The 27,958-nt window shown below is 32.6% G+C and overlaps 2 protein-coding genes across 10 annotated transcripts; one reads left to right on the top strand and one right to left on the bottom strand.

Moving 5' to 3' along the window:
* The first annotated feature begins 16 nt into the window (after positions 1–16).
* LOC148598927 (uncharacterized) lies at positions 17–20,878 on the top strand. 8 transcript variants are annotated; one of them, XM_088561524.1, is made up of 10 exons: positions 17–178; positions 13,577–13,756; positions 14,866–14,963; positions 15,314–15,437; positions 16,251–16,376; positions 16,938–17,114; positions 18,003–18,128; positions 18,675–18,821; positions 19,530–19,599; positions 19,890–20,878. In XM_088561524.1, exons 6-10 carry the CDS (start codon positions 16,949–16,951, stop codon positions 20,098–20,100), a joined length of 720 nt encoding a protein of 239 aa, XP_088417650.1. In that variant the 5' UTR covers positions 17–178; positions 13,577–13,756; positions 14,866–14,963; positions 15,314–15,437; positions 16,251–16,376; positions 16,938–16,948; the 3' UTR covers positions 20,101–20,878. The 8 variants fall into 8 exon arrangements, with proteins under 8 accessions (XP_088417650.1, XP_088417646.1, XP_088417649.1 ...); XM_088561520.1 differs by lacking the exon at positions 17–178 and adding an exon at positions 11,774–12,350; XM_088561523.1 differs by lacking the exon at positions 17–178 and adding an exon at positions 11,774–12,350 and having other exon boundaries at positions 16,239–16,376.
* LOC148598926 (uncharacterized) lies at positions 20,377–27,958 on the bottom strand. Of its 2 annotated transcripts, none has more exons than XM_088561530.1 (8): positions 27,809–27,958; positions 27,368–27,428; positions 26,852–26,961; positions 23,830–23,938; positions 23,212–23,391; positions 22,648–22,716; positions 22,319–22,378; positions 20,377–21,060 (listed from the first exon to the last, which is right to left on the bottom strand). In XM_088561530.1, exons 1-8 carry the CDS (start codon positions 27,821–27,823, stop codon positions 21,005–21,007), a joined length of 660 nt encoding a protein of 219 aa, XP_088417656.1. In that variant the 5' UTR covers positions 27,824–27,958; the 3' UTR covers positions 20,377–21,004. The 2 variants fall into 2 exon arrangements, with proteins under 2 accessions (XP_088417656.1, XP_088417655.1); XM_088561529.1 differs by having other exon boundaries at positions 22,319–22,396; positions 27,809–27,954.

The raw sequence follows: 27,958 nt of genomic DNA, 5'->3' as shown, positions 1-27,958 counted from the left end.
AGGTTACTCCTTAAACACGTGTACAGCTAATCGAACTTTGCAATACATATGATTGGAATTTTTGTATATAAATTCAGACTGTGTGGTCTTAGATTCACAAGCATATAACATGAAAACTAATACCACTGTTACTAGGAAGAATGACTGAGGGTATTCCTTTTTATTCCAGTTGTTATTTGTAAGTATTACTCGTAGTATTGTTAATACTTGTATGGGAAACTTTATTTTCGAATGTTATGTAATAGTATTACATGAAAAAGGTTCAACAATTATTGATTCATCAGTTACCTGTCGATCTATTTATAAACTCTTGGACAAATATTTCCCTTAACTTACATCAGCAAAAGGAAGGTGTACTTAAATAAGCACAGTTCTTTAACCCAACCACAATTATATCCAAAACTAAGTTGAGACCGAAAAAAAAATACAAAAAGAGAAAATCTGAAGAAAACACAATGCCCAAAAGAACAGCATGACAAAGAACAGGTCACAAAATACAAACGAATTTAAACGATTAAAAAACCGTTAATATATCAACGTGCCCTATGTTAGAAACTTTCACATGTTGACGGCTCAACCATTTCGAAGGTTTATTTGTTTGTTTGTTGGGGTTTAACGTCCGAGCAGCAATATTTCAGCTATATTCAGACAATGAACATGAAATGGATGATAAAATGAACATAAAATGATGATGAAATGAAAAAAGGAATGGGGCACAAGGATAATGGGGTCGACAAATTTTGATTGCCACTGGAAATAGGGAGAGGTGGGTAGGGTCGGGCAATTTAGCCTCCTGTGGTGGAGCCCTATGGTTCTACTCCGGGAGAATACCACAGTAGGGTTCTTTAACGTGCGAGGAACGTGGCATCTTGCCCAACACGGTGCATCACCGTGGTTTGCGGTCAGGTTTTCCGTATTATAGCCTGACAACCCCAGCATGTAACACGCCAGGGGTTACCCATTACATCACCTGGGGCACACATCCCAGTTGCTCTGTGGGAAGAGCGCCCTAGCCCCCGGCTAGGGTTCTGAGCACCATTTAGTCGCCTTTTACGACAAGCTTAGCGCTGCTGCAGGCCTATTCTTTTAACACACGGACCTGCACGGGGCCCATTTCGAAGGTACAATGGAAGAAATCTAGTTATCATATATGAGATAATTGGGAAAAGTTAGTATTTAAGATCTTGAAATGATTTTTACTTCTTTGTATGGGTGATACAGGTATGGAGGAAGTTCTTGAAATGTCATATCTGATTAAAGTTTTAACAAACACCTATTCTTTTAACACACGGACCTGCACGGGGCCCATTTCGAAGGTACAATGGAAGAAATCTAGTTATCATATATGAGATAATTGGGAAAGGTTAGTATTTAAGATCTTGAAATGATCTTTACTTCTTTGTATGGGTGATACAGGTATGGAGGAAGTTCTTGAAATGTCATATCTGATTAAAGTTTTAACAAACACCACTTGAGAACTCAATACGTTAGTTTTAGTTGAACTTAAAATTTAGCTTGAACTTAGTATATGATTACGATAAACAGGAGGAACAACAGGAGAAAAGATAAAAACTGTAATGTTTGAAGACTTTGGTGAACGATGTAGTAAATAATGAACAATGAAGTAACTTTCTATCATACGAAGCATTTCTATCGACAGTCTTGCAAATTTATTGAATATATGAATCTTTAATGGACACATTGTGAATCATATTCTTTTACTCTTCCTTTTCAAACTTTATTTAATTCATTTGTAGACACGAACACGAAATCATAATTATACTGTAGGCCTATTTGCTTTAATGCATAGAATGGTTCCTAATCTACCATTCAAATGCATGGAAATGTTGTCATTTATAGAACGTTGAATTCAGAATTATAAGTAAAACATGTTTCTGTGTACAAATGCCAATGAACAGAACAAATAAATATTTCTACATGATAAAAGTGTTAAAAAAGCAAAAAATATAGGATTTTGCATTGTAACGCAGCGTTTTGAGATCCAGGAAGTAAACAATAAAATGCAGATTGGGCTTCAGTCTTCAATACATTATATATTTGGAATTCCGGTATGGAAAATTGAAACTAAACTTGAAAATTTCTCAATGTACAAATCGAGAGTCAATAATCAAAAACCATTCTATGCATAAGTTGTGTATCTACTTTAAGTTTGTGTATTTGTGTATTATCAATTTTTTAAACGAATTATCAGGGTCAATATTTAATTCAAGTAGAAATTTTTCATGAAATTATGAAAACTGTTCGATAGGCATATGCGACGATGTTACATTTTTGTAAAATATCAAAATTAAAGCTTGTATTTTAAATTGTCAAAATGGATAAGTTTTCTGTACCTTTAGTAATATATTATTAAAATTAGAGTGAGGAACACGAGTGTCGTAGACAGTCCAGCTATTATTCCTGAAATACTATATTAGAATTTATTAGATATTTGAAAATTCAGAAACAAGGAACTTTTTAATCGGAACAGATCGTACCTGAATCTTCATCCTGTGTCCATAATTTTGACACCGGCTTAATAGAAACTTTGAAATATAGATACAAAAAATGTATTCGTGTGCATAAGTATCAAATGACTTTGTAAGCATTTCGTTTCGTACGGTGGGTTATTTTGGCGGAAAAATAACACTAAAATACGTCTAAATTAGCACCACGCGAAAAGTATACGCTATTCGATATTGTCACACACTAATGAACTTGAATTGATAAGGATTATCCCATGTTTTATAATGTCCACATTAACAGAAGTACAAGTGTCACATATGAGAAATCATATAAAGTGACACAAATGATAATCACATCATAATAACATGATAATCTTATGTATTTCACAGACATATGATAATAATATGCTAATAAGCTAATATTACATATGAGAATCATAACCAAGCGACATAAAATTTCCACATGTGGCAAATTTGGCTGTGTATGTTACTTATAGGATTTTTTTTCTTTTATCTCGTATAACTGCATATGTATTATAATTACATACAAACAATTATTTGGGAGCTCCATTATTTTTAAAGGAAGGTTAAAGTTTAAAAAAGCCATTTTTGGGAGGCTTTTAAAACCGGAGTTTAAAGGTATTGATGTAAACATCTTAACAGCCGTTGTCATTGTTGGGTTCGTATATAGTGAGGCCATATTGGTTACACTCTTACAAGATATATACTTATTGTATAAGATTTTAAAACAAGGTAGTCTCGTGTATCGCAAATTTCATCTTCAATTACAAACACTTAACAGACTACTTATTAACAGTTTAATTAGTCCTTGACTAAAATATGTCTTAATGATCACGTTCATATTCAAAATCAATATTCAGGGTTACCAATATTATTGCTCGTGGTCTCTTCGGAGTGTACTTGTTAGTACATACTGTCTGCTAGTTGATTGTTGTGATCGTTTGCCTGGTTTGGTAGCAGGTTTGTTGGTTGTTCCTAAATTAAAACTTAATGTTTTTTCATAGTGCTACTATAAACTAAAATGTTTTTGTATCATAACAATTTTACCTTTCAAATTGCAAACAAATCCATTCATCCTCGCTGTACATTCACGTCTTGATATTACCATCTCTTGATTGTTGTTTACACAAGTTCCAAACAAACAATATCTACTGATGGTAACATTTTGGAAATATAGAATGGAGCAAAGAAATTAGATATGAATAATATACAACGTATCTGATATTTTTATATATTCAAAATAAAAAAAAACACAAAACGATGATATGTTGTTGCATTATCATAACCATTTCCAAGTTAGGTTTAAATAAAGAAAAGTATACGGTGTTCAGTCATGTACAAAAATTACATGTTTGATGTTTGAATGGCGTTGTAAACTTAAATTGTGAAAAGACCTTAACATTTTCTAAATCATTTTGTTATTATTATTGAAAAGTCAACAGTTAGATATTTACCATCAATGTAATGGTCTTGTCGAAAACGTTTGATTCCAGTCCAATACATTGCTTTGGTTGCATTTTTCTCTAAACACAAATTCCTTGATTTGACATAATCGGAGCATTTTCCTTCAGCTTCTTGTGTGCCGTTGACAATTTTGCTATCCGACCCTGGATTGGTAATCCGATTAGGAGTTTCTAAGTTCATTGAATACATAGGAAAAACAGTAGCATATAAATTTATAGTACATGTGTTAATGTTTACCTTGAATTGATGTTGAAATCTATGTTAACTTGAGGCAAAACAAAGTCTTATATTGTGTTACCACAATATCATCAATCATTTAAACAGTCTTATCTTTTTTCTCCACTGAGCCAAATATTAAAGACTTCCAAAACTAATAAAGCACTCATCCCAAAAATTAAAACTACAATAAAAACACTAAGTCTTAACAACATTTAGACAGTTAAAAGAATACACACAGAAACCACATTATACTTGAATAACATGTTGTTCATTAAGAACGAAGTATTGACTCGGTGACCTCTTTTTTTTTCATGAAAAAAACTATGGTATTAAAGACTCCAATGAAAACATGTTCGTTAAATTGGAACCAATGTCATAAACAAATACATATCATACGCTGCCTACAAAGTTTTTTTTGTTTCGGAAATTCCGATCTTATTGAAAATATTTCAATATGAAAGTATTTCTATGATATCATCAATATATCTTCTGTACTGATTATAACTATAGGACCTGGTTTAACTCAACTTTACCATTGGAAATGCCCCAACAAGTCAGGACCATTACGGTTGATTCAAACTTTCCGGTGATATTGATATTGTCATTTGTTATATGGATTTTCTTAGTTTTAAGATAAGTACAGGTTGGCTGAGGCGAATAGACTTAAATTTGTTTTGTGATTATTCATAGCCTCTTAATGTCAGTTTTTTTTCATTTCTTGAACATTGATTTAAACAAAAAATCTACCAACATAATAACTTTCACGTCATATAGAAGGTCCATTTTTGGAAACAGTCATTGAAAAGATTTTCAAAGGTTTTGACAAGAAACTCTATCATTGGGCATATAATTTTGGTGGAGTCTATGTCTTGACAGTCTATGGTCTATGCTGTTAAAATGGATTACATATGGTAAAATTCCATATTTTCAAACGTTGTTGGTGCATTATATAAAAGAATTCACAATTAATGTGTGTTTTTGTATTTAATTGTTTATAATTTCTGTTTCTGATGTTGTCTATTTTGGTACTGTTCCTTTTGAGATTTTAGCTTAGAATGTACTTTGAGTTTGAGATAACTTTTACTTCTTCTTAATAACATACACGTAATAAAACTCATAAAGTTAAAACTGACAAACGTTTACAATTACAAAAAAAGTATAGATACGCGAGTAGTTTGAATAGAATCATAATAAAAATATTTTTTTTCTATCAAAACGTGGTCATTTTCAAATCATCGGCGATTTTAATCGAAAAGTAATAATTTTTTTATAGATATATTTTAATATGTCTCACCTTTCACAAGATATAATAAAGTGACATAAGGAGCATCAGAATATTTTATTTTGTTGAAAGACACAGACGGTCTGGAACAAAACTATTTGCATGCAATTTATCAAAGCAGTTACAGCGGCCGTCCCGAAATATTAAGGATTGTTCATTATTCCGGAAGAAATATGAATTTTAGACATTAATAATTCTTAGTTATCTATGAAAAAATATCGAAGGCCATGTTGTCAAACAATGGAATTTATTTGATAGACAATGCATAATTATGTCCAGCATGATGGAAGTCTGTTTCAGCAGACAGTCTACATTACAATGGAAATCAATTGTGCTCAGCTACTCAAAGACATATTCATTCACTTTTAATATGCTTACCTTATAGCTGATCTTGACCAAAAACGAAAGCATCGTATAGCAAGATAGTTTGATCTCATTTACCGCTATAAAGATTACATTTTAAACAATCAGGGATTTTATACATTATATTGCATCTACATCAAAGATCTTGAGATTAAGGACACTACTGACACTATAAAATATGCCTCAGTTACTGACTAATTCTTAGAAATCGATGGAAAAGGAAAATCCACTCCAAACTGTACGACAAATTCATCGTCAACTTTCCTTTGAAGTATTCATATCACAACAGCTCTTATGTAATGTCAGAGCTTGCCATAACTACGAGGAGTTTTTGAACCGCATTAGACTTCTTGGAACAAGGTAGAGTTACTACAAGATTAAAGTCATCACTACAAATATTTGATGGTTTTCATCGTAAACGCGTGGATCATTTTAGTGTTTCCATGTCACCATGAGAACCAATGGCTTTGCCGTATCATAGTTTTCCTTTCCTCTACCCTGGATGAGGCATTTTATGAGCAACTCGATGGGTGTTTCTAGAAAAGCACAGAGTTACCAAACTGGCCCGAGGCACCACACTCATTCTCCCAGTTTTTTTAGTGGAGTCCGGTTGCTTATTCATTTATTTTATTATTTTCCCCCTTAATTGAGTTAATTGATGTTCTTTGTTGTATGTACCTGATGTCTTGTCTAGTTGTTATCCTTGACATTTGTTTGAATTTTGAATCCTGGTTCCCTTGATTTGATTTAACAATGTTAATGAAGGACATTTTTTAAATACTGAACACATATATTATATTACCCATTATAAGACAAGACAGATAATTTTGTTTTTAAAACGGAAGCAAAGAACTGTATTAATTAATAACAGTTTCGTACCGCTAACGCATGTTATTGTTAGCATATACTTACAACATAACCAATAGCTTTAATTTGCAAAATCTTGAACATTCGTCGATGGTTTTATTTCTATGTTTCTATAAATGTACAAATTATTTATTTGATACATTCTACTGTTTGCTACATTGCTAAATTTATGTACATGAAAATACATACAGGTCCTCTTAAGAAGCTCTTAATATTAACTTTGAAAAAGTACTTTCAAAATGTCAATATTTCAAAGGAAAAAAAAACGATGCGCCTTGGCAATATAGATTGCTGCATTTTTCCTAATTAATCACAGTTACTATAAGACCTTTTCTTATCCGTACATAGATCAGTAATTAAATTTGAACAATTCCTGAAACAGTAACCTTGATTTAAAGAAATAACAGTCTGGCTATAGAGATTACACTAAACTAGCTAAAGACCCTCCTTATTATATATTTTTGACACAGAAAATCTATACAATAAACATATCTAATATCGCTAATACTTACTTCTATGAACAGTTAGTAGATTTGCTAATAGTAAGATACATGCAATGTGATCACGCCAAAGTATTTAAACCCAGCCGCATTTTTTGTGCCTGTCCCAAGTGAGGAATTTCTAGCCTCTGTATGGCTTGTTTCGTTTTCCCCTATTGTTTATTTTTTATGTTATATGAGTATATAGGGGCAACTCTTTTGCTGTATCTGTGTATAATGATGTTTTGGGACCATCTGCAGCCTGTCCGGAGCTTTGAGGATTTCCCAGTGGTTCACTGAAGATCAATGTGTGGCCTTGTTCTATTTTCCTCGGTTTTATGTTTGTCTCTTTGAAATATACACCATACTTGTTTTCGTCATAATCAATAAACTTTTTCATTCATTCTTAAATTTCAAGTGCGGGATTAAAGTTAGACATAAGTGTACTATTTAAGATTGAAGGGGTACGTTCTTTTTTATTTAATGTGTGTGGAATAGGATTGGAAATAATTGAAGTCATTTGGATGATTATACTTGTTGCAAGTTTTGTATTGTTATATTTACATTCACGAATAACTGCACCATATGGCTAATAAATGACAAATTATTTTATTTAAGCTATCATATTAACTACTATTGAAAACATTTGTAATATTGACATTTTTTGTTATATATGTACATAATTTAATAAGAAGTGTGAAAAAGGGCATTAAACAATACAGCTTGACATGTAAGATTACTTCCCGTCACAACTGCGATAAAAAAATGATCAAGATAGAAAAATACAAAGATAATAATGCCATTTAGACTTATCTCTGACGTGCGGACTTGTTGATACATTATTTTCAGTTTCCTGTTTGATATATTTTTACAAAGTCGGAGCTGAAACAAAAACAAAAATAGCCATCATATAAATATGCGCATATACTGATGTGCTGTTCACATATTTCAAAAAGAAATATCTCATCAGTAGTATAAGAATAAAAATATAGAAAGAGTTTAATCTAAAAACAATTTGTATACCGGAAGTATTTAAAATATAACTATCGAAATAGAAAGCCAAATCCACAGTCAAGAGATTCTTTCATGTGCAATACAAGATATGAAGTCTCAGTATTTTAAGGATTCTAAAGTTACAAGGAATGAATTGTATACAGGGAGTAATTAAAACCATAACTATCGAAAGAGATATCCACTCCATCAACAAGAGGCTCTATCGTAAGGAATGAAGCTTCCATGTTTTAGGGATAATAAAACACTGCAATACGTATAGTGCTAAGCATATTACTACATTATTATTAATGTTTGTCAAATATGAAATTTAAACAAAATAAATTTTCTAGTAAATCTTTTGACGATGCGTTTGTATTTATTTGATAAATTCCGAAAGATAGAAAAGATTGGCCACAAAAACTACTTAATATTCGAAAAAGACAACGTCACTATCAATGCCGCTCTATCACTCCTACTACCGCAGCCTATAGGACATAATTACACGTAAAAAAACAATTTTATTCGACTTCTGTGAATAATGAAAAAAGGTGGTCCTCCATTTAATTGACTCATCTTTAAACATTAAATTTCTATTATAACTAACATAACACTGTCTTATAAATAAGGTCTTTTGGCCGATATGAAGTTTTACCACATAGATGAGACAATATATCTTCAATTGATTCCTACCTGATTGACAACTTTCTGCGGTCTTTTTCACAGAAAAAAATCATAAGTGTAAAATTAGTCGTAAGTTATGATATCATAATAGAGTTAAGTATTGTGACGTCACAATTACGACTAATTTTACTCTTACGATTTTTTGTGAAAAGGGCTGCAGAACTTACTAGCTGTAGTGGTGAAGCACTATGAAATTACTGTATGGGAGCAACTAATTTATAATCCCGACTCAAACAAATAAGATATTCAGTATTTTGCAGAGATTTGCATACTTTGAAAAGAAAAACGATTCAAAATCCTCTTCCAAATATACGAATATGTTATCAAAGTGTTGGAATTTTTTATCGACAACATATTTGGCTGGTGTGGTGGGCGCACAGATGATCAAATGATCGGTATTCCAATGAGAAAAGAATTTGCCCCGCTACGTATACTCGCTAACCTATTCCTTCAATCTTATGTAGCTGAACTGATCCAAAAAAAGGAACATCGTTCAGCCAGATTCTTCAATCTTAGTTCCTGTGATATAGCTGACGTATAAATTTTTAACAGCTTTAGTTTCGGGGATTTTATAAATCTAATATCTAATATATTGACCTACACTCATAACAACACTAAACGACAAACGCGATGACTCCTCATACCATCATGTCAACTTTCTTTTGATGTGTGGCAAAATCCCTTTAGCAACTGTGTATTGAGTTTTTAGATCACACTTCATAGGTTATGCCAAAACTTGCCGCAACTACGCGGTTTTATTTTTATTTTTATTTTTATTTTTTTGTGCCATGCTCGACTTATTGTAATTAAGTTTTTTGGAAGAGGGTTATGTTGCTACAAGATTGAAGTCATCACTATAGTAATTGTTTGGTAGTCATCGTGAACTCGACTCGTTGATCGTTACCGTGTATTTATTTGGGCCATGCGAAGAACCTTTTTGTTCACCGTACCATATTTTTTTTCTCTTTCACATCTCCCACTATAATTTATTAGCAAGACGGTTGGTGTTTCTACCGGTGCAACTGGCCATGGTCCATTCTCCCAGTTTTTGATGGAGTCCGAGTTGCTCATTTGCTTTTGTTTCTTTGTATGTGTCATTGTGGTTTTTTCATGTTCTTTGTTGTATGTATCTGTTTTCTATGCGCCCCGTGCAGATCCGGGTGATAAAAGAATAGGCCTGCAGAAGCGCTAAGCTTGTCGAAAAAGGCGACTAAATAGTACCCAGAAACCTAGCCGGGGGCTAGGCGCTCTGCCCACAGAGCAACTGTGATGTGTGCCCCTGGTGGTGGAATGGGATACCCCTGTCGTGTTACATGCTGGGGTTGTCAGGATATAATACGGAAAACCTGACAGCAAACCATAGTGGTGCACCGTGTTGGGAAAGATGCCACGTTCCTCGCACGTTAAAGAATCCTGCTGTGGTATTCGATAGGAGTAGGAAACTGCGATCCGCTGCAGGAGGCTAAATTTCCCGACCCTACCCTACCCATCCCTTCCTTCTATCTGGTGGCAATCAAAATTTGTCGACCCAAACACATATATATACAACGTCTCAGAATGTGACGACTCTATTCGCTACACTGCTCCATCGGATCAAATTGATACAGGGAAGATACCGTAAACTTATAGAAGGGTCTGAAAAATTCCCAACGATGTTAGAACTGTCTAATTTGCGAAGCAAATTTTTGGTCGTTCCCTCCGCGGGACTCGAACTCGTGCCGCTGTGACATCTATGGCAACACCGCCTGCACTAAGTCCAGCGCCCTAGACCACTAATAATATAGCTTTCGCTGGCCGGGTCATTCCTCCTCGTAGGAATAGTCTAGGGCTGTAACTTAGTACACGATGTATGGTAGTACGGGACAGTTCATCTAGGTGTTATTATGTAGGATAGAAGATCAAATTAATGATGCATATCCCAACAAATCAATTTTATACAACGTCTCAGAATGTGACGACTATTCGCTACACTGCTCCATCGGATCAAATTGATATAGGGAAGATAACGTAAACTTACAGAAGGGTCTGAAAAATTCCCAACGATGTTAGAACTATCAAATTTGCGAAGCAAATTTGTGGTCGTTCCCTCCGCGGGACTCAAACTCGTACCGCTGTGACATCTATGGCAACACCGCCTGCACTAAGTCCAGCGCCCTAGACCACTATATATATATATATATATGTTCCATTGATTATTCCTTAACCAGATGTTTTTTGTTTTTGTTATTTTATTAATTTCCGCATGATTTATTCCTATGTAATATTAAGTTCTAGATGTTCAGGCATTTTATCATGTAGAGTTTGCATTGTCCAATATTTTATACTAATTTTTCTTATTTAATTTGTCTATTTGTGGAATAATTTTTTCATCACTATTGCATTATTAACTTTATGAACACCATAATACTTTGATGAAATAAAGTATATCGCTCAAGTGTGAATTGTTTTAAAGGAACCCCTTTTGGGCTCGTGTGGAAGAGCTGTATTATTGTTGCTTAACAATTACAATATGGCGGATGCCGCTGGCTGAACAGGACATGCTTACCATTCAGGAGCACCTGATGTCACTCCCGGTTATTCATGAGAGTTCAAATTGCTAATTTGTTTTTAGTTGTTTTTTTTTTTTTTTTTTTTTTTTTTTTTTTTTTTTTTTTTTTTTTTTGTTTCCTTATCTTCAGATTATATATATGTATTATTATTTTTATTATTCTGTTCAACTTATTCTGTTTCTGTTTTCAGGTTTCAGTCATGTACTTGGATTTGGAAGTATTTTCTTATTGTTGACGCTTCGTAATTGTTTATCGACATTGAATCTCAGAAAACATTGGGTCGTATGTCTAATGTTTTTAAATGCTATGCAGTCACCCAAAAACATGTTTTGTTTTTTTTATTATCTATAATCTACAAAAATAAATATATAAGTTATATCACTGATTTTGATACTGGTGCATACATCTACCGACAAAATTTTGAAAGTGAAGAGATACTAATATGTCTTCTTTTCCTTCATACCTATATGTTATCCAATTCATATATGATACAATTAGGACATATTACCTTTATGACAAATATATGTTTGCCTTTGCAAGTCTAATCTTCCACTTTCACTGTGAAATATACCAACATCAGGTGTATATTCAACCTTTGCTGACACAAAATTTAAATTGACGGTTTCGAATACTTTCAAATATATTGTGTTATGTTTCGTGTTGTTTTTGTATCCATAAATAAATAAATAAATACGGGAATTTGTTATTCTGTCTTTTAGCAGTCTGTTCGGTAACTTATCGATCTATATCAACCAATATCAACTATTTAAAATCTATACTACCTCAAAAACAGTATTTTGTTATAAAGCACTACCTGTGATAGATTTCATGAGGGCTGCTTTGAAATGAAATGAAGGAAGTTTAACTCATATCAAGACGTAATAACGACTGAATAGTAGCATGGACTTATACATTCTTCTACTTTGTGAGCTTCTATTCGGCGTTACAAATTCTGTACAAACTTATGGTAAATATCATAACATTTTGTGCCACTTTTCTTTGGGATTTAAGACGAGAAGATAAATAAGAAATCTTATATGAATAACATATTATTTGCCTTTCTTTTTCGTAAACCGGGAGAGATTTAAAACAATGTTTTCAGTGGTAAATTGGTGGAATAATTTTCTGATGTTCCAATGTTGTAGCACATTTCAGAATAATCTTTCTCATCAAAGACTCAAAGGATACAGAACTATTTCTTTTTTTAAATGCATAGTCGAAAGACACCGCTTATGTCAACTTTATGATCGACAAATATAAGGGTGTCGAATTAATTGGGTTAAGCGTCATACAAAATGTTGTATGCAATTAAGTTAAGTGACACATCTTACCTTGTTACAATAATGATATAATATAGGGTTATTTGAATTACATGGTTATTTTACCTGTATTCATAAATGACTGCAGAACACATCGTATAAGATTATTCTAATAAATGTTTGTCAAAATATTTTATTTTTCCATCATTGCAAAACTCAATTTTATAAACTATAAATAACTGGTCATTATAAAACATCAATTAGGGTAATCAAATTCTACATTGAAACAAAAATGGAGTAACTTCTTTAATAAAGATTGCAGTCTTCCTCGTTCCTTCGTAGGTACACATCATGTGAAATATTTATTGAAATTTAAAAGGTGAACTTCGTGATTTATTTTAACCATAGATTGTGGCAACACAAAATTTCAGCCAATAATAATACACTTCGATTATTAATTCAATTTGCTGCATTGTCGTTTATTGTCGTTTTCAAAATGTCACTTGATTCATGTTCATACTAATCTATGTTATTATTTACCAACATTACATTCTTCTGGCTTCTAGCAATATTGCAATATTTTAGGGGACAATTGTACACTGTCGTCGAAAGACATAATTTGCATTTTCATAGAAAAAAACATCTTAAAAATAATAATAATAAAGAAATGCGAAATATAAAGGTAAATTTCAGTGGATATAGCATTTGTCATCATTGGACGGCGTAAATTTTGATACTATTGCTTCGTTCATGCTTTACCGAAACATACTCTCATTATTTTAATTTGTGCGATTGTGTAAATATTCTACATAAGTTATGTTGCAAAATTTAATTGCAAATTATTTAGAAATAATTGGTGATATCCAGTCGTATATTTTCTCAGTTACAAAAGCAAAATATATTTTTAATTAACCATGAATTCCATTTATTGTAGCCAGGTTGAATGTGATTTCAATGAAAAACAATTGGTTCATTGCAAGAAGCCAATGTACACGGAATCATGGAAGACTTGTCAGTAAGGGTTTTGATTTTTCTTGCCAATCTCTAGAACAACCCTTTCCGAAAAAGCTATGGTTAGAAGGACATAAAGTCCCATCATGGATACGAATGGAAGGTAAGTCTTTTATTACATGTACTGAATTTTGAAAGAACTTCCTACCAAAAGTAACACTCTTGCTCTGGCTTTATTGTTTTTCCCATCCGTAAGTAAATATTGCATTACGACATATATTGTGCAAAGCTTTAAAAAGAAAGTAATCTTAAATATGTCAAATTCGTATTGAATACTTTAAACCTAATAATGGATTTTATTCATGCAATATATAGAATTATTTTATATTTCTCGTGCAATGTATATCAAGCACTGTTCGAAGGCCAATAAATGGCCACTACCTGGTTAAGGCGTATAATGGCAAAAGCAAGAAAATTAAATGCGAGAAGAGCACAAAACAATAAACAATAAACACCAAGAAAGCTATGAAATTGTCCATTAGTACTGCGCCATGCATAGCTAATTGTACATCTTAAGCTCGGGACTGATCTCTCTCGATCTCTCTCTCTCTCTCTCTCTCTCTCTCTCTCTCTCTCTCTCTCTCTCTGGTCGTTCCTTATCAACACTACCGGTTTGAGCATTGCATTCAAAATAGTTAACCTGCGTACAATAATCATTGTTGTCTATAATGATTCTTGTTCCTATTCAACATCAACCTAAACTAGTGCGGGAACAATAAGACATCAGCTGAGTTGTCATTGTCATTCTGCTAATTTACCTAAACAGAATAACATCAAATAATAATGTAAACAAAAGGACATTTAAACTTTTTAAAAGAATTATTTTGATCTCAATGTTGATGACAGACAGAAACCTGAAATGTCTTTCTAAGCAACTTGAAATCAAATAATGTGATTAACCGGGATTCTCACCTTTTCTTGAACCCATTAAATCATGCTTTAGAACAAAAGTCTCTTGTCGTTTTTTTAAATCACCGTTTAGTCTGTAGATGCAACGTGTTTTCCCTTTTGGTTTAGGTCTGTAAGACCAAGCATTCCATTTAACAACAAAATAATCCACAATTTTAAACAGTAGCTAATTTGAAAGGAGTGTTCTTTATTCATGCAATCAATTGACTATTCCAATACAGTTCGGTAAGTTGATTATAGCTTAGATATTTTCGCATAACTTGATCTTCTAACGTTTAGATTTGTATATTATTTTCTAGTTAGGCTGTTTTGACATGGAAAACTTATCGTATCTTCGAACTCTTTCTATAGAGGACTGTTTATCACACTGCAAAACCAACACGATAGGCTTCATCAAAAAAGTAAGTAAATTATTTAAGATATCACGCGTCATTTAAAGTTTAAAGTTGCCTGAACTTACGCGCTGAAATGTTGAGATAAGCCTATTGAAATGGAGACAACAACGGTAGATATGACAAAGCCAGTTTGATCTATACGAAAACAGCTTCTCATAAGAAACAACTTTTCTTTGTTTTGCTTTGTTCGTAATATATTTGTATGGTACAAATGTGTGCAATATGTCATTTCCCTCGTAAAAAATAGTAGACGGTGTGTATGCTTACGCAGTTGTCCTATAAACCACAATCAATGTCATACTATTTACACTTATTTGTTTTGTTTGAAAAATTATCCCTTAATTGTTCTTGTGAAGTTATTCAATTTTTAATTTCTTGTGTGTTTCTGTCTCAATCAAATGCCATCGAAGAAGTTACAGGACACTGTATGTGCGTATCCGCTTGATGAACCTCGGTTTGCATCAGTGTATACAGTTACAGGTAAACTTTGAACTGATGTGTGCTTGGTTTCATAATACATTTTTGCATACATTTTTTCTGTATTAAAAAAGTGACAATGTACAATAATTGCAAAATTAGTTTTTTCTTTTTAAATTTATATTTGTCTTTTATGAGTGCATAATTTTCTTAAGCAACAATCAATCGTATCAATGTTTTGATCTGACTCAATCCTACATAGAGGTGTTTTTCTATACACCCTTAAATGGAAAAATAATTCCGATTTTTTTTCTTTTTTTTAAGTATTGACCAAATTCTGCCAAATCCTTTAAGTAGTGTTCTTACGAAAACATCATACTTAAAATTCCATTTAACAAAAACGTTATCAGATCCTTAATGCACGGTTAAAATTGTTAGTAAGACTTGTGATCTATTTGTTCTGTTTATATGTACGTTTGTAGTTGATTTTGTTCATTAATTTAATGTGCAATTTGAAAAGCATGCTCCCAGTTTTTAGTGGAGTCCGAGTTGCTCATTTGCTCTTGTTACTTTGTATGTATGTATTTTAGTTACTTTATGTTCTTTGTTGTGTATGTCTGTTTTCCATGTCTGGTCGTTGTCCCTAGATTACATTCTTTTGATTACCGCTATAAACTTGGTCCCCTTGTTTATTCGTTGACTGTATAAACCATGTGATGCTTGAAGTGTTTATTAATGACATATACTCAAAACGTTTTAGAATACACTTCCGAAAATTCTGGTCAATGTCAACAAATCGAAATACATGGTTTTCATAAATGTCAACATTAAACAATGCATAATCTGAAATAGTATTCAAAATAGTATTCATTAAAGATATCCAGGTCGACTTCCATGAACAGTTGCACAATTCCAGTTGCCTTGGTATTTACGTTAAATGCACATCTAATGGTGGAACGCTTATACCTGCAGACTAACAATCTATACATACAATAGTCTGTGGTAAGTTATGTGGATTGATTTAGTAGCAATCTCGAATAAACAGATAAATTTTAGACTAAATCAAACCCCTTATAACAAAACTGGAATGATTTGAATTGCACCTTATAGTCGTTCTATAGTTCAAAATATTTCAGCGAATCATCTTATGCTACCAAACAGAGACGGTGTAAATACGGTGTAAGAATAATTGTTCTTAAGATATCATTATCGTGGCGCGCGGCTCAGTCAAACCATGAAATCAAATTCCTAACACAATGATGAAATTTGAATTGTATTTATTTCGAAATTTATGGATTTCATTTTCTACAAACTGATGAGAGATTGTAAAATATCTGATAACAAAGATTAACATGCCTTTACACGAACTGTTGACATCATGACTTATTAAGATATTAAATTTCTTCACACCTCCAATGCTACATGTATATTTCATACTTCTAACGCACTGCGCTACACAATACCAAAAACAAATAATAACAATGTCGTATCGCATGTAAATTGTACCATAGCATTTAAAAAGATTTCGGAATGATGATGATGTTTTAAAAAAAACAATTTCAGAAGGAATATTGATGCATTTTCGTAATGGGAATATGTTATATGCTAATCACATATGCTCAGAGAAACACCGTTTTATCATGTCGAACTATAGTGCAATTTGCGAAAGACTTCCAATTGGAAATACAGCATGGACAAATACAAGACTCATTTGGCATGACCCTTATGAGTACAAAGCAGGTTATGTTGAATAACTATATTATAGGGTATCTTATGCCATGTAATTGTTTGGTCAAATGCAAATTTGCGATGATATTTGCTTGCAATAAAACAATTAGTGTGTGATTAAGATTTTTGGTAATGTCAAGATATTTTCATTGTTGTGTAACAAAAACAACTTCATCGCTGGCGAATAAAGGCTGTGTTCAAATATGCACAAAGGGTTGTCGGTTGTATATTCATTGTCAATTACAAAAGCCCTTTACCGTTTTCCGCTTCTTTAATTGTGTGAATTACTATCTTGTTCCGGTAGTTATAATTCCATTCAATTAAAAACAGTAGTTTGGTATTATATTCATTTCCTGCAAAAGTGATATACTAAAGCCCGAGTCTTTGTCTTAACTTATATTCTGTTGATATCGTATGGATAAAAAAATTATAGTTCCGAATTCATATGTCAATGGACAAAGACAGTCAACAGTCGGATTCTAATTTAGTTCATATACTAGTAGCGATGTCACAATGAGCGTGATTCACATGTAAATCGGGTATTTGTTGCGGATTAAGGAGACAAAAAAAATCAAATTCACGCTTGATTTGAATGTAAACAATATGGGCGTATCGCTCGACATAGGCCATAGTAAAACAGCATTTGTTTCTTGCCACAAGATTATATATAATAACTTTAGTGTAGAAGAATGACCGAGGTTTGGATATAATAGTAATAAAAGGGCTTAAGATATTATAAATCAATCTAATTTACCTTTTTTAATCTGTAAATTTGATATTTTTTGCCGATTTCCTGGTTATATATATCTTTGATATTTTAACCAAATTTATTTCCTTTTGCCATGTATCTTGGAATTGAAATACAATTGATGAAAACTCCCCACTTGTGTTGATACATAGATATCAGGAATATACACGAAGCAAGGAATTGTAGTTTTGTGGAATGCTTAAATGGCGAATCGAGATCAGTTTTTACACAAGGAAGCTGTAGTATGCTGTTGGATGGATATTTATGCTTGATAAAGGGTAAGAAAAATATTGAAACTTTTGTAAAAAATATATCAGCTACCCAACAGAAAGACTATTATGATTCTAAGCTACGTCTGTAATGGACGGCATTCATTCTTTGTTTAGGGTGCATCGCCATGCTCTATGGGCGAAGTCTCATTCGGTGAGAAAAATGTGTGAGGCTTTTCTGGGGGAAAGCTTAATGCATTTCTACACAGCCAATAATTTCCAAATCATTATTAAATAAATAAATATAAATTTATAAATAAAATCGCATCCATCGACAATTTAAAAGACAATGCACCGACTCTGCACTTGCACAGTCTTCACTTCCGTGTCGACAAATTTCGTCATATTAATTTCCGTCATCGCTGTTATATGTTACTTACCAAAAACTGCAGTAATTATATTTTTGTTAACCATGTCTTTAAACACGGGTTCGGTATTAACAGATTTTTTTAAAGCATAAAAAATAATTATAAAGATAACAAACAAGTATGATTTTTAACTATTACACTTATGGTTTCCGTAATTCTCTTTAAAACAAAAATGCTACCATTATAGATAACTACGCAAATAAAACCCAAGCTCTACCGCCATCTTTTCTCTCATACGTACCGACGACTCAAAAAGTAACATCGGATATAAGAGAAACGCACAGTAATTCTTTAGATACATTCAAGTCAAACAAGAAGAATAGTTCAAGTCAAGGTAATATGTAGTAATATCAATCGTTTACAATTTCAATACTATTGTATGAAAATACAACATCTAACCAACATGATATATACCAGTGGTAGAGGTATCTTAAGGTGCAGATAAGCCTTCCAAACAATGTTTTTTGTTTGTTTGTTTGTTTGTTTGTTTTTGTTTTTGTTTTTTTTTTTAGTGTGTACATACCCTATATTTTAGCGTCCTCAACGTGTTGATATTCTTTCCTGTATATGTACAGATCAGTTTTTGGGGGAAATCATTTATTTCCAACTTAAATCATCCAATTCAAAAACCATAACTCTTCCAAAGTGACAACTTCATGTGCATTCTTTGATTTTTTTCTCGAAATGACAGACAAATTATGTGGTCTTAACTTTTTCCAATTTAAGATAAATGAATTTGGTGGGTTTCCTGTCTTATATTTATGAACTGCTACTTGACGAATTATCGTATCAGAAACATAACTGAATTGTAAACTTGTTTATACTTGTAGAATGAAAATATAGCATGTGCATAGGACTGGTATGACTGTCAATTGATCTTAAATTGATGACTTTTATGTCTATTCACATTAATTGATCGTTCATTCATTTCAAATACTAGAAGATAAAATGCATTACATATTTCGATTTAAGAGTTTGCTCGATTTTGTCAGTGCGTTCGCTTTATGTCTAAATTAATACTCTGTGATAACTAAACTTTCAGGGTCTGTTATTGGTGTTCCTGTTTCTATTGGCGGTCTCTGCCTCATTGGCGCAGTGATTTACACAATAAGGTACGTTGTATAGTCACTAGGTCGCTACTTAATTGACATAAAACGAGAATGTAATATATACTGTTTGACTTCTCATGTTAAAAATAGTGAACCTATCCAACGCCAAAACCAATCAGCATCAGTTCACATTTTCAATCTTTAGTGCGTTAATTACTTCATTTTGTTATTGTGCCATATTTGTTAACTTGTCTCCCTCACATACACACACACACACACACACACTTTTCTATTTTCGAATTGTTGCAAAGGTTTTGTTTTCGATGAAGTAACATACACTTCTTTATTTGAAGACGAAAAAACTGGCTTGCTCCACATGTCGACCGACCCATTCCTAATTACAAATGTGATGCTCCAGAAACAAACAGTGAGGAACAAGATCACCAGTATGAGACAATTGACAATTTACAAAAACCGACCTTTGTTACTAACGAAAATGTATGCTTTAAAGACAACAGACACGAAGGAAATGAACTGGTACAAGAAGCTCATTATTCCGTATAAAACTAATAATAATGTAAATTAAGAAAAATTCAAGTTGTCTTTTTCGCAACTTTTTATATTTATTTGTAGACAACAATATTAGCGCATACTTTGAATCACGATCGTTCCTCAAAAGAAGGAAATGTAATCAATATTATATTTTTTCATGTCATAGGGGTCACTGCGAAATGATTTCAACCAAATACAAATAATTTTTTTTTTTCATCTTTACAAGAACTTTTATTTAAGACTTTTGCTCTCTTTTGGTTATTTAACTTTACTTAAATTAATACAAAGTAAAATAACCCACTTTCCTTTATTATCAAACATTGAATTTAGGAAAATATCATGTGTTAAGTAAGAGCTGTATATTAAATCGACAAATTCTCAATTATCGTCATTGAAAAGTTATGAAATTAACACGTACATATAATTGTAATTATTCGCTTGCTAATAACCATTTGATTATTATGTGTACAATATAATGTCCAAAGTACCTTAACACATGGGTCACGTTCAGTATCTTCTACATATTACCATGATAATGTACATTGTCAACGAATTAACTATTAATGACGAAAACAAGCATAACTTAACAAATAACTTCGATAATACATTTTTTCTCTACAAAAGTTTATATATACTGAGGTTGGAAAACTGACATTTTGAACGGGTTAATGGAGACCAAATATACCTGTAGTGGCGATATAAACCGGTAATACGGATGTTTTTGTTGCAAACAAAATGTCCTAAAAACAATATATTTTTTTTACTTTAAGATTAAAGTGTGTCATTTTAATGTATTTGTTTTAAACAATTGTCTCCTCAACACTGTAAATGAAAACAGTTTATGTAGTCACAGTAAGGCATTGGTTGAAAAACCATTGTTCTTTCGTTCTTCTGTTTATATAGCTGCAAAATACCTCTATTTGGATATGTCCACACGTAACTCCTGTACTCCTTTGTCTTCATTTGTCATTCCTTCAATAAAATGTAAGTACTAAAAATTGAAATACATCTAATTATATAATACTACTTTTTATTTTGCAAACATTCATTAACTAAATGAACAAAACTAGCGAACTGATAAAATATATGCCGTAATTAAAAGATAAGTTCGGGAAAAACTGGAAGTTGGAAATCACCGCTATGGTATTCTTCGAAAATTAAAATTTAAACTTTCTCAGAATCTCTTTGAAAAACTATTCACAGTGAATCATGTGTGAATATCCGACCTTTATTTGAATATGCTTCAGAAGTCTGGGATACTTGTGGGATGGTCAACACTCAAAGGTTAGAAACTTTGCATCTTGGAGCTGCTCGAAAAATAACTGGTTTACCGATATTCACAAAATTCGCTTCGGAATTGTGAAAATATCATTGTTCCCTTTTGTTGGTTGTCGGTCCAGGAACAAGAAAACAAACTCGAAAATAAAGATTTCTTGCACACTCCATTGTCCATAGTATATGATTGAACAGCTATTTTCGGTCATTCATGCATGTATGAACGGATCTCCGGAACTTCCAAACTCAATGAACGGCCCAAGGCCGTTTATATAATGTTTGTGAGTGGAGAGATCCGTTCGTACATGCATGAACGACCGAAAATAGCTGTTCAATCCTTATAATTCTATCCAACAGTCAAGGTTACCCTCTTAGAGCCTCAGTCGGTTATATTGATACACTGTGTTTATGTTTACGCTTCAATACACACACATTCCTTTGTACACGTGCGAGCGCGCACGAATATTAGCACAAAATCGGCTGCACAACGACAGTGAAGGCGGCATGGACGAAGTAATAGTTGGCATTGAAAAATACGATGTGTAAACAATTCAACAGAAATATAACAAGAAGGAAGGAAAATTACAAGGTTTTTTTTTAAGGGTTCAGTTAGACTGGGTCATAAGTTTTTTTCCCCGAGCTGAAAAATTACTCTCTGTAAACAAACTTGACCTGTATGTAATAGACTATTCTTACGGCTATATGCCGATCAGTTCGTTGCCACACTTTTTCGAACTGCACGGCCGCCATATTGGTTTCAAGTTGACTGGCGTTCATGCATGTATGAACGATCTGGCGAAGTTTATACATGTATGAAACTCTGGCAACGACGTTCTCTCCCAATCAAAAACGGCTATACGCACGAAGAATCTCATGATTAGAATTATACGCAAATGTCTACTCTCGAAAAGTCTTTAATTTTCCACACATGTGTCTGTAGTCTATATCTACGTACCTGATGTTGCTATTGGCGGGTTGTTTCTGAAGGTAGTGTTCGATACAATAAACGTTGATGTCAATGGCGGAGCTGTTGCTAAAAAATAGATATTTTTATTATCATACCGGTGCACCTGGTTCATGCTCCAAGTTTTAGTGGAGTCCAAGTTGATCATTTACTTTTGCTACTTTCATAAGTTAATAAGACATAAGTATATAAACAGGAGAAGTTTAGGTTTGTTTATTCATTGAGCTTTGTCGTTAATCTACTGTGGTATGTTTACTTCTACGTTTTGTCATAAATGACGTTTATCGAAAGTTTTTAGTTTTGCTATATTTTTTCGTTACCTTCATATTCTCTGTAGGGTGGTGGTGGTGAAACTAGGTTATCTCTGACGTCATCGTATGATGGCTTGACTGGAACAAAACGTAACATATATGCACTAAATAGATTTATAAGATACGTCGTTGCAACTTAAAACAAATTGAAGAACTGAAATATAAAGTGAGCTTTAATGTTGAGAAATACTTGTAATTACAACATATAATTTGCTAACAGAAGCAATGTTAGCAATTTGTAGTGATGAATAAATCAGCGTACTTGTAAATGATACTGTCGGATGTTTCAACGTCGTTTATAAAAGCTTATTAAACAAGGGAATTTTGCTTGGATATTATTTTTCGAATAGTTCGTGACCGCGACGGTAGCATGTATTTGCAGATTATTTTTAAAACCAACCAAATGCGTTTGGCAAGAAATTCTTCAAATCATGAATTTGCTATTTCACTATAAATTCTTTCTCAAATATTTCTAACTAATAGGAAAAAAGAACAATCTACAGAATGTTTTTGCCGTATATAATGTTAACATATCTTGAAAATAAAAATAAACACTGACAACCGAAATACTACCTGGATAACTGGTAGCCACAGCGTTTCTCACTGTTCTGTTGTTCGCCTTTTTCAGCTTCTTATCAAGTTTCGTGTAAGCAATGCACAGACAGACAGACAACACAGTGAGAACCACAAGTCCACATGTTAAAATAATTGTTATGGCAAAGACGCCCTTTCCCTGCTTGAAGGTTTCAATATCTACAAAGATTTTGTTAGATTATATAAAAATATGCATTTTAGAGGAGAGGCTGCTTTACAAATGTATAGTTAAAAACAGAATTTTTAGTACAAATTCTCAAACCGTTTTACCGATGAAAGGTAAACCTTCGCAAAGATGATCATAGCATTTGACATAAATACTAGGTAATATCAAAATTACCGAACATCGTTAGACGTACATGCAGTCACCCTTTACAGTTCATCGGTGAGGGTTCCGCCCATAACCATTCGATTTACATACGAAATCCCCGAAGGGACGGTCGTGTAAGACACGAAAAGATGATCAACACCGTACAAACTTAGACTGAGAATTAATGGCCTAATCACTCAAATCTCTCAATCTCATATATTAACCATTGATTGATAACTGTGAACAACATGGGTTTTTTTCCCTTCTGAATATATTAAAATCCTCACCTTTACATATATATGTATCATCACAGGGATCCTTTATGTTGTTTTTGTCGGTCATGCAGGTCTGGAAGAATGAGCATTTAGTGCATCTGACTTCGTAACCTTTGTCGGACTAAAACAAAATGATAAAAGCGATGTCATATAATGTATGTATTGTTTGCTACGCTTCGGTATACGGTATTACCGTATTTGATATCAGATGAGTTTATAAAATTATTATACACCCTTTTTGTGGGTCCCTTGAAATTGTTTGTTTATGAAAATTGGGTATTTCAATAGGTGAAAAAGTATACCTTTATTAGATACGGATTTATCATTTAAGGACTTTGCTGAATATACATATTGACCATTTAAAACATTAACAATATGCACTAAACCACTTGAAATTTCACGAGCATCCTCTCCTTTAATAGAAAGCTTAAGCGTAGTAATGTTTCATGCTCATGAAGAGGCGATAACGAAAAACATCAAAAAATTTTCCATGATTGTAAAAATATAAACATTTAAGAATCAACAACTTGATTGCATCACTTAATCTAAATACAGTGAATATAATAACATCTGAAGAGGCTGTATGCAAAATCGTCCAAAAGTTATTTCAGCAATTACTAAAAATTTAATGTGCATTAAGTAGGACCCCATGTGAAACGAAAAACTGCAAAATATTTTTTCGTAAAATCCAAGATGGCAAGGATATGGTTGTCATTTTTTTTCTGAGAATTTACCAGGACAATTTTCAGGTAAAAACCATGCAAAATTAAGAAATTGTCTATTTAGAAAGTTTTAAATATATAATGAACTTAATTTACTAAATAAATATAATTAACGCGTTTTGAGAAAAAAAACAGGCAAATTGTTATAATCAGTGACCAAAACTCTATAAATAGGTTTTAAAATTTTAAAATTTGCCAAATTTTAAAAATTCCTTATTTTTGCCACATTTTAACTTAATTTTAATTGCCGAAGTAACGCTTTTAATTTTTTTTATGGAAACATGATGATGCACCCTAGCAGTATAAAGAAACAAGGGCTGTGACTGGGAATTTATTAAATGACAATTTCATAGCATGATGGAGTTGGCATGGTGGCGCGAAAATTGCTAGGAATCAAAATTATTCCGGTGTTCATCATTGATCCTTTACCTCATTTAAAGTGTCTTTGTATGTAAGGAAAATTTAGAAATAGTTTCGCAAATTCATACTTTATGCCAATTACATAAGTAATTCCTATGCACTGATATATAATAGCAAAACATAAGCTGAGGAGGGGTGGGGTCAAACACCGAATACCAAATTTATGTATTCTGCCTGTATGTTTTAACAGAGCTTGCCGAAACTACGCAAACTCGATCTAGAACTCTAAGAAATAGGCGTCTGGAACAGGGTTATGTTGCTACAAGATTGAAACCATCACTACAGCTGTTTTATGGTCGTCATCATGAACTCGTGGATCGTTGTGGTGTATCAATCTGCACCATGAAAACTGACTTATTCAACGGGTCATGGTTTTTTCTTTCCTCGTTCGTTTACCCCGGACTTTTTTATAAGCAACTCGGTGGACGCCTATCTTACCGGTGCACCTGGTCCATGCTCCCAGTTTTTAGTGGAGTCCGAGTTGCTCATTTGGTTTTGTTACTTTGTATGTGACTCGGACTCCACTAAAAACTGGGAGCATGGACAAGGTGCACCGGTAGGATTTAAAAAAAAATCTATTTCTCTTTTTATTGGCATCTTTTAAATTTTAAGCAATGCCTTTTAATTAATAAATTATATTCCTCAGAATTTCAATGAATATTAGGAATCACCATTACATGTATGTACATGTACAAGCATAACAAGTATGAAACCTCATAACATTTATTATTGATGAAGTGAATGATAGACGAGGAATTCTTCGATCACCTTCTTGCATTCCTTCATGCTTGTAATTTAATAATTTTATACTAAAAGACAGTCTGCGTTAGGCTCAGAGCTAACTTTTTGAATGGTTAAGCAGTGTTTCATAACAATCCACGATTATAATTACGTCGATATTTGTTCGTGACAACGTTAGATGCAGACCCTTCCGATATAAAGATACGCAAGTACAAGTTTATCATCTTATTTAAGCCGTGTAAGATTTATTATTTCGTAGATTATGTATATTTTCCAAACAAACAAACAAGGAACAGAATGTAAGGGATGGGTACATCTAATTTTAATTAATCAGTAATCTCGTGCCAGATATTGCTTTTATATAAAATATTGTTTTCCAATTTGTATTTAAATGATATACAGTGTTTCTCTGATTTGAATCTTTTAGTTGACTCGCTTTAATGTACATAGTGTATAACATTTGGCATAGGGCATATATACTATATAAAAACGCTGCTTATCAAATTTCTAATTTTAACGAAAAATATCTCTTTTTCAAGTGCATAAACAGTTATGAACATTTTACAAATAGGTAATTTAAAGCAATACTGGTCTTTTAAAAGTAAGTATAGTCAATTTTAGGCGTTACTTCGGCTATGACATACTTCCAAATTACCCATATCAAAACAGAAGGAAAAAACCTACAATATTCATTAACTGAGCTGCGTGCCAATTTTCAAACTTAAAAGAACCTTGTATTTTATACTTTTTTCAAAATTATTTTGTATTTAACATTCTAACACTTTCATTTTTTATCGATGAAAATAATCTAAACTTAATGATGAAAAATGGGAGAAAATCAAACAAATTATGTATATACATAAAAATGAATGTTACTATAAAAAGAACAATGTTTGACAAGAACAATTAGCATTTTTGGGATTTTAACTTAATACTTTCCAACCCCATTACAACTTTTCAGTCAATGCATAAATGACTTTTAGATAAAAAATGAGATTTTGCATGGTTTTCTGAAAGACAGCCTCTTAATAACTTGTCAGGAAAAAAACATGTTTGCATGTTACAAATTGCCGTGTTGCTTTATATTGTAATGTAGTTCCAAGAAACAAATTCTGATTATAATGACCCGTTATATAAAACGTTATAATTACGTTACACTTGTCGTAGTAGTTGCTACAGTAATCATTGTAGGGGCACCTGTCGTACTCATAGTCATCCCAATCCCACATCATATTCCACCTATCGCGGTGCTTCGTTTCAGCTGCAAAGTGCAAACATAAAAATGTCTAATTCGTGGTGTTATGGTTCATCAGCGGTTTGTTCACGTGTCCGTTGTCATTTTTCGTCAATTATGGACATGACGTTTTATGATCAACTTGGTGGTTTTTTAATTAAAAAAAAAGATGTTTACTCTGCCGATGCAGCTGCTCCATCCATGCTTTGTAGAGTCCTGGTAGCACATTTACTTTTGATTTTATGTGCACGTTATCTTGGTTATATCATAATCCATGTTGTGTTTGTCATTGTTTTTCGTCTAGTCAATATATCTGGATTGCGATTTTTTATTGCTGTTCGAATCCTGTTAGTTCTTAATTTTCCCTTCAAATAAGCTGTGTTTAGATATGCAATATTTTTTGGATGTTTAAGCGTGTGTAAAAATTACTTACCCGATTCTGATGGCGTCAACAGTCCACAAATTATCAAGATCACGGCTACGACTGTCAATTTCTGAAAATAAAAGTTAAAACAATTAATATTAAAGTTGTTTATCTTACGAAATGCATAATGTCAATAGTTTAAGATATTATATCCGATGGTAGTTTTGGGAAAGACCAGGTAGGTTGGTACCCCATTTAATCTTCCTGGTACTTGACTAGTTTATGACCCTTAATTACTCTATAACGTAAACAGTGAAAATTCTTACTTTCAAAGCAAAGAAATTACAATGCACTATGTTCCATCAGAGATCTTGTTTGTTGATTTATCAGTGATAACAGGCATATGTAATAATTGACTACTTCGTATTAATTTTGATGTAAAAGAGATAAAGGAATATCTTTTTTCTTAGGTCTACAATTTCTGAAAATAAGTTTCGTAAGGCTACTTACCACCATCATCTCCATCTTTATTTTTAGTTCTGTGTCGTCTCTAAATTTCTGTAAAACTGCCAATCTACCTGTGTGATATTAATTATATATGATATTTTTAAACTAACACAATTTATGCCTTTGTAATATTGATCACGAAAACAGTTGAAA

Source organism: Perna viridis, chromosome 14 (assembly GCF_037379345.1).
Source record: "Perna viridis isolate PV_CMFRI_1.1 ecotype Kerala chromosome 14, ASM3737934v1, whole genome shotgun sequence".
Taxonomy (NCBI): Eukaryota; Metazoa; Mollusca; class Bivalvia; order Mytilida; family Mytilidae; genus Perna; species Perna viridis.
This window is presented reverse-complemented; position numbering and strand designations above follow the sequence as displayed.